The sequence below is a fragment of the Myodes glareolus genome, chromosome 11 (genome assembly GCF_982192425.1).
Source record: "Myodes glareolus chromosome 11, mMyoGla1.1, whole genome shotgun sequence".
NCBI classification, from domain to species: Eukaryota; Metazoa; Chordata; class Mammalia; order Rodentia; family Cricetidae; genus Myodes; species Myodes glareolus.
The window spans coordinates 87,064,303-87,078,670 of NC_142036.1; the positions used below are offsets into that span (position 1 = coordinate 87,064,303).

Consider the following 14,368-nt stretch of genomic DNA (forward strand, 5'->3'; position numbering starts at 1 on the left):
AAAGCAAGGAAATTGGAGATCTTCAGATTCTGCTTTGTGATAGTGCAGGCTGACCTTAGAAATAGAGCTAATGTAGGACCCCTGTCATACAGCGTGTTTAAGCTTTTGTTTTCTGTGTGTTTGTGTGTGCGTGTGTGTGTGTGTGTGTGAGTGTGAGTGTGAGCAGAGCGATGTGTGCATATAAGTGCTGCTGTCCCCAAAGGCCTGAGGTATTGGGTCATCCTTTGTCTAGAGTTACAGGCAGTGAGCTTCCTGACATGGATGCTGGGAACCAGAACTCGTGGCCCTGCAAGAGCAGTGTGTGCCCCTAAGCCCTGAACCATCTCTCCATCCTCAGGCATGCAGTCCTTACTCCATCTAGTAGCACTGTTAAAAATAAAAGCAACAGTGTCCTGTTACTTTTCACAATGGAAGGGCTTCCTGGTCAGCATTGCTAAACATTAATGGCACAAACAAGCTATGCACATTCCTGTTTGTAAGACGAGCAAACTGTGACGCAGAAATGCTGAAACATTTGTCCCAGTTGTACCTCTCATAACTAACTTACCACCATAACGAGCGTAAGTCCAATCAAAATGTTCTCCACACGACCCATGATACAGATTGAAAAGTTCTGTAACTGTCAGGGTGGACGTGAGAAAGCCCACAAGGCCTCAGCCTTACACAGAGAACTACAGGCTGCAACTAAGGAATGCTGGGAGCAGGAAAACAGGCCTCCTGGGATTGTATGGTCCTGAATGGTCACCTCCCAAATACCCATACAAGGAACATTGTACAAATTGAGCAGGTTATCTTTAATATATACATGTCTACACATGTAACATGAAGGGCCGGCTTGTTGGGGTTTCTGTCCTGCCCAGTACCCCACAGCTGGCAAGTCCCAAAGAAAATCATACACAAGACTCCATAAGATTATAAACTGATTGGTCCATTAGGTCAGGCTTCTTGTTAACTCTTATAGCTTATATTAACCCATTATTCTGATCTATGTTAGCCACGTGGCTTGGTACCTTTTTCAGCTGTCAGCTTACATGTTGCCTCTTCGGTGGTCTGCGCAGGAGTGGCAGAGAGCTTTCTGCTTCCCAGAATACTCCCAGTCTCTTTGCTCCACCCCTACTTCCTGTCTGGCTTTCCTGCCTATACTGCCTGCCTGGCCAATCAGCGTTTTATTAAAATATGATTGACAGAATACAGACAATTCTCCCACACCATACACACACACACATATATGCATGCATAATGATTAATGAAAAATGGGGCCACAAATTTGAAAGGGAGTAAGGGAGGGTTTTTGGGATGGTTTGGAGGGAGGAAATGGGAAGGGAGAAGTGATATAATCTCAAATATAAAAGGAAAAATAGAAATACATTTAAAAGGAAATGAAGTGATTCTCATGAATTGCCTTTAGATTCATCTCTAAAGCCAAGGCTCCAACAGTTTCCTGAATATATCCTTTTGATTTGGGATGTATATGAGCACATGATCCTCTTTCAAAAGGCTTTGACCAAGTAGGGTTTCTTTAAAGCTCAAAGTCAAGGAGATTCTACATTGGAATTCTGTTTGACCAGAGCTTTTATGGTGTGAGATGAACCACATCCGTGTGTCCTCTAGAAGAATGTAACAGGAGCCAATCTGGGTGGGACAGATGCTCAGGGAGTCCTAAGCACGCAGGGAGAATTCGTAGAATCTCCAGCATCCCATTTTGTTTATTTTCAAATAAAGTTTCAATGTAGAAATGTAAATATTTTAAATAAATCCTCTTGAGTATATTTCTGAGTACTGAGTTTAATCTGAGGACATTTTTATGGTTTTAATGGAGCTTTTAATCCTCTTCTAATGGCTCTGGTCCTTGCCCTGGAAAGCACTGTATGTTATGGAATCATCACATGGATGGCACGTGATGATGGTGTGAGGTGTGGAAAGTGACCCTCTCTGAGGAGGTCAGAGCCATCTGAGATGAAGTCTGTCACGTGCAGTGGGAGGGAAGAGGTGATGCAGACGGTGTTGACCCCACGTGTGCTGGGTGTGTGTTCTTCTCTAGTAATGTATGGGGTTGTGTAAACGGATGCCATTGCTCTATTCTTGTCCTATTGATGTCTAGTATGAAATCATGTATGTAACCAAACTGTTTTAGATGCCTGTGATTTTTGTCATGGTTGGACCATGGATTTGGGTTTTCTCCTTCACGATCACTCATGCCATGGAAGGCTTCGCTGTGGAGAAGGTGGCAAATTATCAAGAACTGAAGTTTCTATTTTTGTAGTTCATGAAGTTTAAGAGAAATTCTTTGACTGGATAAAAAGGGAGAAATGATTCAGAAGTATGCAGAGAATTATCTACGGGGTGATTAATAAGAACACAAATGATCTTATTGTAAATGCAGCATAAAAATGAAAGGAGATTATATACTTATAAAATGAAAAAGGGTTCACCAAATTGGGAAAGATGGAAGAGAATCATGGATTATAAGAACACTATATGAAAGATCAGAAGAATGAAGGATTGGCATAGGGAACACCAACATGCTACAGCCTCTGTTTGGCATTGGAAAAGAAATGGACCTTTGTGTCAAGTAAGTCACACTGCGGTCAGAACATCCGTCTATAGAGCCATTTGACTCTGCTCTCAGAATCCATGCCTGTGATCCTTATCATTAAGTGACGTGGCCAACAGTTAATATTTATACTTTATGTGCCATTGCTATAAATGTTTTCAGTCTGTATAAATAAGTACATTATGTTTTAGGTCCTTACTCTTTCTTAAAATTGGTAGTTGGCAAACAAAGTAAATTCTTAAGTCAGAGTTTAATCAAAGCTTTAAAACTAATGCCATTTTTTAAGAGGAAAACACTCTAGAATCATCATGATTTAATTTGGTGATAGGTTGTGGTGTGAAAAGGTGAATGTCTGTTGTGGTCAGAAATGATAAGGAAGCTGTGGATTGGATTTTTGATGTGTGCTATTCTAATATTAGCTGCGCGGAATAGTGTGCTCACAGCCTCAGCCGTGACACTTCTCTGCACGGAATAGTGTGCTCACAGGTCTCAGCCGTGGCACTTCTCTGGACTCTATTTGCTATGACGAGGGTCTTTTTTTCCATACCCGTTCGTGTTAAAACTGATGTTCCTGTTGCATGTTTATGATGTCATAGCTACCTCGCCCATCTGGAGTTCGGTCAAAATGAGATAATTCATTCAAGTATTTTATACTTCAAAGTAGATGTTGTTCAGTAGAGATTCTCCTTGATTAGAAAGAACCTTATTTGCCATGTGTCTTAGTTCTGTTTCCTCTGCTGCGATGAGACACTCTGCTGAGAACATCTTAGGGAAGAGCTTCTTTGGCTCATACTCCAGGTGACAGCCCACTGTTGCAGGAAAGGCAAGGCAGGAGCAACTGGAAGCAGCTTGCCACATCCAGGGTTACAAGCAGAGAGAAAAATGAGTGTGCGCATGCATGTTTATGTTTGTGCATGATCCTTCCACATTCTCCATAGTTCATGCCCCAGCCCACAAACTGGTGGTGCTGCCCACATTTGCTTCAGATTGTTTCAACGCAGTTGAAGTCATCAAAATCTTTTTGATGTCCATATCCATGGGTCAACCATGTTCATACAGTTTTTCACTGTGTGTCTTTTCAAATGATTCTAGATTGTATCAGGTGTATCAGGTGGGCAATCAAAACTAACCATCATGCAAATAAGATACAAGCCGTGGTTCCAGGCTAATATGTACTGACATTTGCATCCATGTCTGTGTTACATGGTCACTAATAGAAGATGATATTAACTTGCTTAGTTTTCTCGTGTGTGATATTTATCTTAGAGTCAGAGAAATGATGCATATAAAAATGATACATTGTAGTAGGTTCCCTCCTTTAAAAGGGTGAAACATTGTAATGCATTTCTGTTAAGTATAGGTGATGGACCCAGTAGAATTCACCAAGCCAAGTAGAGTACACAAACCAGTTATGGTTGTGTGTCATTGAAGAGATTCAAGGCAAGACTAGTCTGGACTGTTTAGTGAGACCCTGTTTCAAACCTCCAATAAAAATATGTCCTCCTAGCCAATGCAATTTGTAATGAGACTTTTCTAAAAACTCTGACATTAATACAATTCTTAATCCATTATTGCAAACTGGGCGTCACAGATACATTTTCAATTAATTTGTTCAAATATCTCCCAGAAGGACATAGTATCACTTTGTTCACTCAGGTTCTACTAGATGATTCTAGACACATTCAGAAGACCTTGAAAGAACATTTCTTATATTTTATAGATGATAATAAGGCAAGGGAAATGAGTCAAGGGAAAGTGTGATAAACACAACTGAATTAAATTGATTATAATTGCAGCTATGTGTTTAGCTTTTGATTGTGATTGATTTAATGCTAAATTGATGTTTTAATAAGAAACTATGGCAAAATTGATAGCAATGAAATATTCTAAGTCATAGAACAGGTGAATTACCCCAGATCAGCCATCAGTTATTCATTACAGCCATATTTCTTGGGTGGAAAGCTATGTGCATCATTGTACTCAGCTTTAGGGATACCAGAGTCAGAACAGACCATCTTTTCAAGCTGTTGTATGGAGCCTCAAGACCACAGTGAACAATTCAATACTTAGCCAATTATATAACTTTCCTTAAGAATGTCTGCAGTTTGTTGGAAACAGATGACTAATAGCTTTTCAAATATTTCGTACCTTGAATTTGAGTTCCCTAGAAGTACAGTTATAGCAGCAATACAGGAATAGCTTTCGCCCATTGAATGTCCATCAGCCAGCATTATACAATGTTGTTCAATAATTTTTATAGCCCTACAAGGTTTCTTGTTTAGAATCCACAGCATTAAAATAAACAGAAAATCGAAATAAGATCTAGAGGACTTTGTTTGTTTGCTTTTATTTTAAGCCAAGGTGTATGTATTCCAGGCTAGCCTAGGATGTTTCTTACATAGCGTCAACTTGGGGTGATCTTCTTGTCTCTGTCTCCCAAGTGCTGCCCTTCCAGATCATGAGTTACCATGCTTGGACAACATATCAAGAGATTTCTTAAAAATTAAGGTGTGTTTGTAAGTGTATCTCTTCTCAAGCTGCACGCTCTGCAAAGTGCAGGCTGCCATTCCCCCGGCCATCCATGATCACTCAGTATCGGAGTGAATGAGTTTTGTTTGGAAAATTAAGTTTTACTTGCTCCTTTAATTCCAGGATTTGTATGGTCGGATACCTTTCTGTCCTGGATGTTTGAACCTGAATATAGTAGCCTGTGTGCAGCTGGAAAGCATAGAAGACATAACTCAGAATAGGCTGCTGACAGGGAAGATGAGCACACAGATATTCCACACCTGAACTGGTGCTGCTGGCCTCATGTTCCAGCAGCAAAAAGCTTCTTCTAAACCTTTTTTCCTAGCCTTTTCATGTTGAATATTAATGACACTGCTTCTTAGTGTCTTAGCTGTTTTAATTATTTTCATTTAAAAATTATTTTCTAATAATACTTGCTAAATTGATATTGCACTAAAAAGATGTTTTATCCATCTGTATTTTTAGCAGTGTAATTACTGCTTTGGGAAGATGATTGAATCTCCTTGGTCTCACACATTATTGTGCCTCAGAATCAGCTGGGAAGCTGCAGAAGATGCAGACTTCTTCTGGACGCAGTTTCATTTCTAGCAAGTTCCCAGATGATCCTGAATCTCTGTAAACCGTTAACACCAGACTAAGTCATAGTTCAAAGTACTCTATTTGAAAGAAAACATTAGAGGAAAAGTGATCAAAAAAGCCTTTTCTTATTGATGATTATTTAAAAATTATTTTAAAAATTATTTCAAATAAGACGGTTTCTGCATAATTTTATTGCAGATGAATCTGCTTAACTCTTTACCAGCTGACAGGTCTAGGGGGGTAGCACCTGCTGGCCAGGGTCCAGCAGTGCAGTGCGTGTTGTCCAGGGGTCCAGGAGTGCAGTGCGTGTTGTCCAGGGTCCAGGAGTGCAGTGCGTGTTGTCCAGGGTCCAGGAGTGCAGTGCGTGTTATCCAGGGTCCAGGAGTGTAGTGCGTGTTGTCCAGGGGTCCAGGAGTGCAGTGCGTGTTGTCCAGGGTCCAGGAGTGCAGTGCGTGTTGTCCAGGGTCCAGGAGTGCAGTGTGTGTGGTCCAGGGGTCCAGGAGTGTAGTGCGTGTTGTCCAGGGTCCAGGAGTGCAGTGCGTGTTGTCCAGGGTCCAGGAGTGTAGTGCGTGTTGTCCAGGGGTCCAGGAGTGCAGTGCGTGTTGTCCAGGGTCCAGGAGTGCAGTGCGTGTTGTCCAGGGTCCAGGAGTGCAGTGCGTGTTGGCAGGCAGCTCCACCAAATTGTGAGGAATTAGTGTAAATTATTGTTCCTTCTTACTAAGAAGTGATGCTGTTCTTTCAAGAGAGAAAATTCAGTTAAATAAACTAATTCAAAAACAAAAATACTTAGTACCTCCCACTCTACCTTGTTCCCGAGGAAACTGAGAGCAGAAACCCATTGAGCATAAAGGAATGTATGTAATGCATCGCTGATGGCTGTAGTTCGAGAAATAGGAAATTGAAATGGAGAGAAATGACCATGGTTGGCTGAGTAGATGGAGGATACCAGACATCACACAGAAATTTATAAAAATTCTTATGAAACACAAAGTTAGTATTTTAGGAAAATGAGTTTAAAAGTTTACACTCTGGATCGAAGCATTTGCTTCTCCATGAAAAGCCTGCTCACCTCAGATCCACCACTGCCCTCCTGGTAAAGAGATGATCGCACATTGCCTTGCTGAGAGTGGGAACCTCAGCTGTCAGGAAGACAGATTTGAGAAAGGCCATAGTGACTGGGGTCAGAGTGTATCTGTGTAGATTGTTTTCATTTGTATTTTACGGTGCTGGATACAGACGCTAGAGCCTTGGGCACACTAGGGAAGCGCTCTGCTGTTGAGTTGTGTCTTCAGTCCTGGGCCAGCTTTGGAAAGACACTTTGCTGTGTGCTCCCAAGGTCTTTTCATGAGAAGCTTCGCCATTGTCACTGTTTGGAAACCCTTTGACAATGGAATTCAATTCCTGTTCTCCATTCATGTGGGAGCCTTGATTTTTATCTGCCTGAAAGTAAAATATGATACATAATTCAATTTCAAAAGAAGTTTCTCAAATTAAATTTATTGTATTGAGCCGTTAAAAAATTGCCCTTTTACTTTGATGCTTACATTAGTTTATCAAGATTAGCATAAAAGAAAATGTCTGCCTCAATAAAACTGATCTCATGAATAGCTGGAAAAACCTTCTTGTCTTTCTGTAGCAGCATTTTTGAGATGACGCGAGACATTCTGCTTCTACCGTTGAGTTTTTTGGCTATGAAAACCTGGTGGTCAGTGTCCAGGGTGTTAGTTTTTATGACACTTATTTCTCTCCTGGGAGACAAGCATCAGTTGCCTCATGATAGGCCCAATATATTTCAAACTAAAATAATTTTCTTTTGTTTTCAAGACTTAAATGGAAGGCAGGGCTGCTAATGAAAAGGGAAGTTGAGTAAACACTCTCTGCGGAGGTGAGATGGAAAACGTGGCCCGACTGAAGACACGTTGGACAGCTGTTTCCTGGAACCTCAGACAAATAGGATAATTGCCTGCTATTCTGGAGTTTTATTCTATTTTTTGCTCATACAAAGCTTAGAGATCTTCTCTGTCGATTGTGGTCTGTGGGTGTAATTAAATTAAACATGAAGTGACGAAGGGTGTGTAGGCATCTATTATGCCAATATTATGATTGTGTTATTTGTCTTACATATTTTCCCACAATTTTTGTATATTCTGTTAAAAACACTCCAAGACAAGTAGACAATTATGCTGTTTTAATCCGTAATTCATCTGAAACTGTATTCTGGGAATGTCAAGTCGCGTCTTTGTATCATTTGGTGAGGGCAAGGTGGTGAGTGTAGTGAGAGAACCCAGACGCTGGAGGCCGTCACGTGGGTCGCCCTACACAAGTCTGTTTAGAAATGATGGTTCGGTTACAGAGACACAGAAACAGAAAGCGACACTTATGGGAGGATGGGGAGCATTGAATGGGAGGACGGGGAGCATTGAATGGATGGACGGGGAGCATTCAATGGGAGGACGGGGAACATTTGATGGACGGACGGGGAGGATTCGATGATGGACGGATGGGGAGCATTGGATGGGTGAACAGGGAACATTTGATGGGTGGATGGGGAGCATTCGATGGGTGGATGGGGAGCATTCGATGGGAGGACGGGGAGCATTCAATAGGTGGACGGGGAGCATTCAATGATGGGTGGGCAGGGAGCGTATGATGGATGGACAGACATGGAGTACTCGATGGGTGGACGGGGAGCATTTGATGGACAGACGGGGAGGCTTCATTAGCAAAGAAATCTATTTCATTGTGATAATTTTCACGTATATCGTCAAATTTTCCTCCTCTTCAACCCTCGCTTGCTCCCCCCTCCCTCTGGTGCTTTTTTCCTCTTTCCAGTTCTTCCCCTGACTGCTCTTATGATATACACGTTATATAATGTGTATCCTCGTACCTTCTCTCTGTCTCTCTGCCCTCTGCTCTTTAGATCTCATCTTCTTGTCTAACAGTTTCCTTTCTACTCTGATGCCCTATATATACATGTGCATATATGCATGTCTTACATAAATACACACATGCATACATTTAAATCAACACTCCACACATGAGAAATATTTGTCTGAGTCTGGCATGTTTTACTTAAGATGATAATATCTAGATCCATAAACTTTCTTGAAAATGTCACAATTTCATTCTTTACAGCCAAATGGATTCTACTGTGCACATGGAACCCCATTATCTTTTAATTCATTCATTTGTCGTTGAACCCCTGGGCTGATCCTGTATCCTAATAATGCAGTAATGAGCTTGGCTGTGCCAGGGGCTAGCCTGTAGTTCTCTGGGTGTATAGAGACAAGAGTATAGGAGCTGAAATGATAGCTCTGGGTTTAGTTTTCCGAGAGAACTCCATACTTATTTCCATACTGGCTGCACCAGTTTTAGTTTCCTCCTGAGGTGGATGAGGTTTGTTTGTTTGTTTGTTTGTTTATTTGTTTTCCTAAACAAGCTTATCAGCACTGTTGTCATTTGTCATGTAGATGAAATCCATCTTGATAGAGGTATGATGGAACCAAAGCAACATTAATTTGCATTTTCCTAATGCCTAAGGATATTGAATGCTATTTGTTGCCTAAATTTCTCTCTTTAAGAACTATTTTTAAGTGTTTTAGACAATTTAATGATTGGCTGATTGTTTTATTGGTATTTAACATTTGGAATTCCTTCTAGAGGGTAGATAATTCCTGCCAGATGCATAGTCGGCAAAGAGTTTCTCCCATTCTGTGGACTGGTCTTTTCAGCCTGGCTTGTCTGAATTATTTTTTAGTTATTCGTATATAAAGTTTCTGCATAGCACAGGAAAACAAATCAGAGGGCAAGCAGCCACAAAATGGGAGAAAAAAATCTTCTAGCTATACAACAGACAAGGGCTGATAAACAGAATTTCAAGAAGAAATGTAGAAATTTGATATCAAGGAAACAAAACTGCCAACTAACAAGTGGGCTAATGAATGGAAGAGAGGTTTCAAAACAAGAAACACAAATATATGGCAACAATTTTTTAAAATGTTTAACATGCCAAACCATCAAGAAAATGTAATTTGAAACTTTTAAGATCCCCCCTCGCCCTGGCCAGAATAGCATTTATCAAAATCCCTGGCAAGTACTGGAGAAGCTGTCCAGAAAGGAGCCCCTATTCACTGCTGGTGGGGTGCACATGAATGCAACCATTTGTAAATCAATTTGGAAATTCCTCAAAAAACTGAAAATAAACCTAGCACATGACCCTGACCCAACTGATTTACTCCTTGGCGTACACCCAGCGAACTCTGTCCCCCCCCCCACTCCTGTAGAGATGTCTGCACCCATGATGATCCACTCTCTTCACTATAACAAGGAAATGGAGTGGATGGGTAATGAAAACCTGGTACTTATAAAAGATGGAATACTATTCAGCTTTAAAGAAGTGAAGCACAAAATCACAGAGAAGTGGGTGAACTTAAACTGTACTAATTGATATTAATTGAGGTCATATGACACCAGAAATAAAAAGAACATTTTTTTTCTCATGCAGATCTGTCCTATTACAAGTATTTGCACATGTAAACAAGTACACATGTGGTTAAAGTATGACATGTAGAAAGAAGAAAATAAAAGATAAATATTAGGTAACGAGGAAGGATTAAACCCACATGCACACATTAAATCATGGACAGGGAATAATGAAGCCAATAGAATGCTAATTAATTGTTTTCCTAGGCTTAATTCCATCATTAATTTTTCAAGTTTTTTTATGTTGGATAAATCCACAAAAATATAATTAGCAGTAGAAGCGTAAGACCCAACATGAGTCTCCACAGCTTCAGAATGGTTGCTCGAACTGTAGAGAAGTTAATTAAGATGGTCTGGTTAATCTCCTGTGTGATGTTTTATATTTACAAGTACTATGCAAAAAATTAATTATGAACAAAAAAATCATTTTCCAATCTCTGTGAATGGATGTCTCAAACCTTTTCTGATGGAGCCTTAATAATAGATGGAGACACATCCTTTAGTGCAGAATCATAAGCGAATTAATATTAGAAGTATGAAACAGTAATAACAGGAAGAACATTGTGTCCCTCCACGAAGCTGCCCTGGTGGGGGGAGCAGCTCCTGTGAAGGAAACTGAGGCAGCTGTGTGTGATAACCATGCAAGTATTCCATTCCTATTAGATAACACTATTTCCATGTCTTGAATTTTATACATGCATATTTTTACAAACAAAATATGAAACATATTTTCCACTGATAGAAACATTACGGTTTTGTTGTTCTGCCTACTTGCAAGGACATTAAAAAAATACTGTTTTAACACTCTTGTGAGTTAGCTGTCCAAATAATGCCTTTTCCGGAAGAGGGGTAATGGAGAGAGATTAATTGACATAGGAAAAAGAATCCAGCCATTATTGTCTTGTCTTCTCTTTGCCAAAATTCTGTGCATCCGTCTTTCCTGGTTCCACAGCCTGGGTGTGATGAGATGCCTCTACTTTGTGATTGGTCTTTGGCCTTTCCTTTCCCTGCCACTGCAGATGCTCCTGATGAGTCCGTTAGTCAAGGAAGAACTTGCATGATGGGTACCACTTTTGTATTTGCCCTTAGAACTGGCTAGATGCCGGCGTCCCCTCCCGGGATGCTGAATTTATTGCTGAGAGAGAAATCATTATTATTAATGTATACCAGAGATTATCAAACTCTCTTGAGAAGCTATGCCTTCCATCTACCTCACAGGGAAACTCTATAATGTGTGTTGGCCTGAAACTCGATTGGCATGCTATACAAAGCAGAGGCCTATATTTCAGCCCTTCAATGAATAAATAGACACTAGCCATTTGTACTTGGGTAGTGAACATATTGATTAACTGGTTTATAGGTGCAGATATTCACATCAACATTCCTCTATCACAGGTAAAGAGGATCTGGCCTGAGGGTCCGAGAGAGGACAAATTCTTGCAGTTCTGAGACACAGTTTGATTTTTGTCTTAGGTATTGCAGGATCTGGACGGGATAAAGTTGATGGGGTCTAAGATCAGACTAGGATGGGAGATGGACAAGAGAAACAAATTAAAAAAAATAAAACAACCAAACAAACAAGCCACAAGCCAAGCCTTCGTAAAATTTTTCTTCTGGGGTGTGCTTGTTTTCAGAAATTACCTCTGCTAAATCTCCTGTCGGTGCTGAAACTAGAAGGCAGAAAAGCTTCTAGTCCTCCAGCCAACTGCAGTGTAGCCAGAGAAACAGACAACCAAAATAGAACACCAGGATTGCTGGGCGTGGGTGAGGCAGAAACCACATTATGAGCAAAAGCTTCCAGTGTTATTTTAGAACCAATACAGCTCTGCACTTCTCTGCTCTCTCTTCCAAAAACACATACTACAGAAATAAAATGAAATGTGTGTGCATTCTCCCTCTCTGTGTTAGGATTCTTCTCCTTTTTTTTCTTATTTCCTTTCTTTGGGGGTGCGATGCCGGTGTAAAAACCCAGTATGGAAAGCAAGCCGAGGAAGGAAAGAGTTAATTGCTTTTAAGGCCCTGCAATAGAGAATTATGGTTTGAAAGATAGAGGCTGGACAGCTGGCTTTGCTGGGGTATTTTTAAATGCATTAATGCAGGCTCCAATCACTCGGCCATGCTTGACCTATTTTTGGCTCAGGCCGACCATTGTTCTATTTCTGTGCCTGTGGGCCATGCTGTTGTTGATTCATATGCAAATGGATTATCACTAGCTTTAGCCAACTTGAGCTGAGAGAGACTGAGAAAGGGAAGGGAGAGAGGCACAGACAGATAGGAGGACACCCTCTGGAGCCACTTGCAGGGTGAGGAGCTCGTCTTGAAACCCTACCAGTCCAGGAGCTAGGCGCCAGGTTTAATTGTTTTTTCTTTCTTTCTTTCTTTGTTTTCCCCAATGGGTAGAGTTAATATTTTTCTATTTATTCTTACAAAGAAATAACCCTGAAGCACATTCCTGTTGCCTGCCTGCTTTTAGTTTCCAGGATAACCTAAAACTCCAGCAAGCCATATAGCATCCACTGCTTCCTGCTTTGCACACAGGTTGGTAACTGGGGGGGAGAAGAGCCCAGGTCTCTTTTTAAAAAGGGGTATGTCCATCTAAGCAGAAAGAAAATCATTGTGGAAGTTGATCCTCCGCTTGCTTGCTGTTTCTCCTCGGGGAGGAGGGAGGACCAGCCAGGGTAGCTCCTGGGACCAGAGCAGGCAGCCGTGATGGATGTCTCACGGAGCTGAAGTAAGAGTGACCGGAGCATGCTGCAGACAATTGACGAGAGTGACTCCTGTGTTTCCTCAGATGGAGTGGCCGGACGAGAGCAGCTCTTGGCTCAGCAAAGAATGCACAGTATGATCAGCTCAGGTATGATCTCTCCTATAGCTGGGATGTCTGTTTTTATGTTTGGGAAGGTTGGAGAGCAGGCTGGTAGGGAAATGAGGGGAAAGCAGCTTGCTTAAGGAATAGCTTTTTCCGGTGTGATGTTGATGTTTTGTTTTTCTCCTGGTACCTTTGAAGGGTTTCACTTAGATCCTTCCCTTACCATTTCCCTGCCCATTCTGAGTGGGTTTAAAGAAGGCTGCTTCTGAATGAAATTGCAAAGTATTGCTACTGATTCAAGAGACACTGAGATAAGTAAAAGGACCGTGTTCGCCTTCTGGGCAAGGAGAGAAAGGAGCCCTGTGCCCTGGGCTGATTGTGAACGTCTGCTAGTGGGACTTAAGTTCATGGTGGGGCTTCAGTTGAAATCGCAGCTCCAGCCGGCCGGATGGTTTTCTGTTTACAGTGTGCATTCACAAGCACAACTATTTATAGACCTACTTTCTGAAGTCTGTGTCTGCGGAGTTCTCAGGTACTTTTATTCCTTCCCTAATGTGGCTTTTTCTCTGAAGTTCAAAGTGAATCTGTTTTGGATGGAATAGAATTATTACCAGATGCTTATTTTAATTTACCCCCAAACACTTGAGAAACCTAACATTGCCAGGCAGGTGCAGTGGTACACACACCCATGCACGCACACACACACACACACACACACACACACACACACACACACACACACAAAAGAGAGAGAGGGAGAGAAAGAGAGAGAGGGAGAGAGAGAGGGAGAGGGAGAGGTGTTAAAAGCAGGTGCGATGCTTTGTCAAATTCTACTATGCAATGTTCCTCCTTGTTTGAGCTCTCAGAGACTTATAGATGGGACACAGCTTTGACCACTTCTCTGTCTACTTCTGTTAAAAGTTCATACTCTGCAGGCAGTCCGATTTACCTTGATTACTGCTGTTTGTTGTTTGTTTCCTACAAGCAGTTCATGAAGCTTTTGTTACTCTGCTCTTGTCCTCTTCCGAGAGCTGTAGCCTAAACTGGTTCTTCCTTGGAGCTTCCGTGTTCCCCTGTGGATCTTCACTCTAGATCACGGCCTAGATGCCCTGATAAGACTGTCACATAGAACAGCGTTTTCCGAGTACACTTAAGTAGGAGAGGACTATTCCACAGGTTGGCATGAAGTTGGCTCCCAGGCCCATGCACATTCCCATCTGTGGGTCCTGTTTAAAGCCAGCTCTCGGTAAAGCTCTGCTCGCGTGATGGGTTTTCAGATCCTCTGTTTACCCAGTCTTTTTATGGAATCATAATGAAATGTCAGTTTTGTAAAATTTGGTATTCTACACCAGTGTCACAGAAATCGTATTCCTGAGCAGTCTCTATTTTGCATAAGTGAACTTGCTAGAACATCC

The 14,368-nt window shown here is 41.4% G+C and overlaps 1 protein-coding gene across 8 annotated transcripts in view; it reads left to right on the plus strand.

Moving 5' to 3' along the window:
- Hdac9 (histone deacetylase 9) overlaps positions 1 to 14,368 on the plus strand; it is a 524,755-nt gene that overhangs the window by 353,730 nt on the left and 156,657 nt on the right. For 7 of the 8 annotated variants that reach the window (XM_048415426.3, XM_085697749.2, XM_048415425.3 and 4 more), the window contains exon 3: positions 12,936 to 12,998. In XM_048415426.3, the coding sequence (XP_048271383.3) occupies positions 12,936 to 12,998 (63 nt within the window). Of the gene's footprint in view, positions 1 to 12,916; positions 12,999 to 14,368 lie in introns of those variants that run through there. The other variant, XM_085697748.2, reaches the window with a different exon arrangement.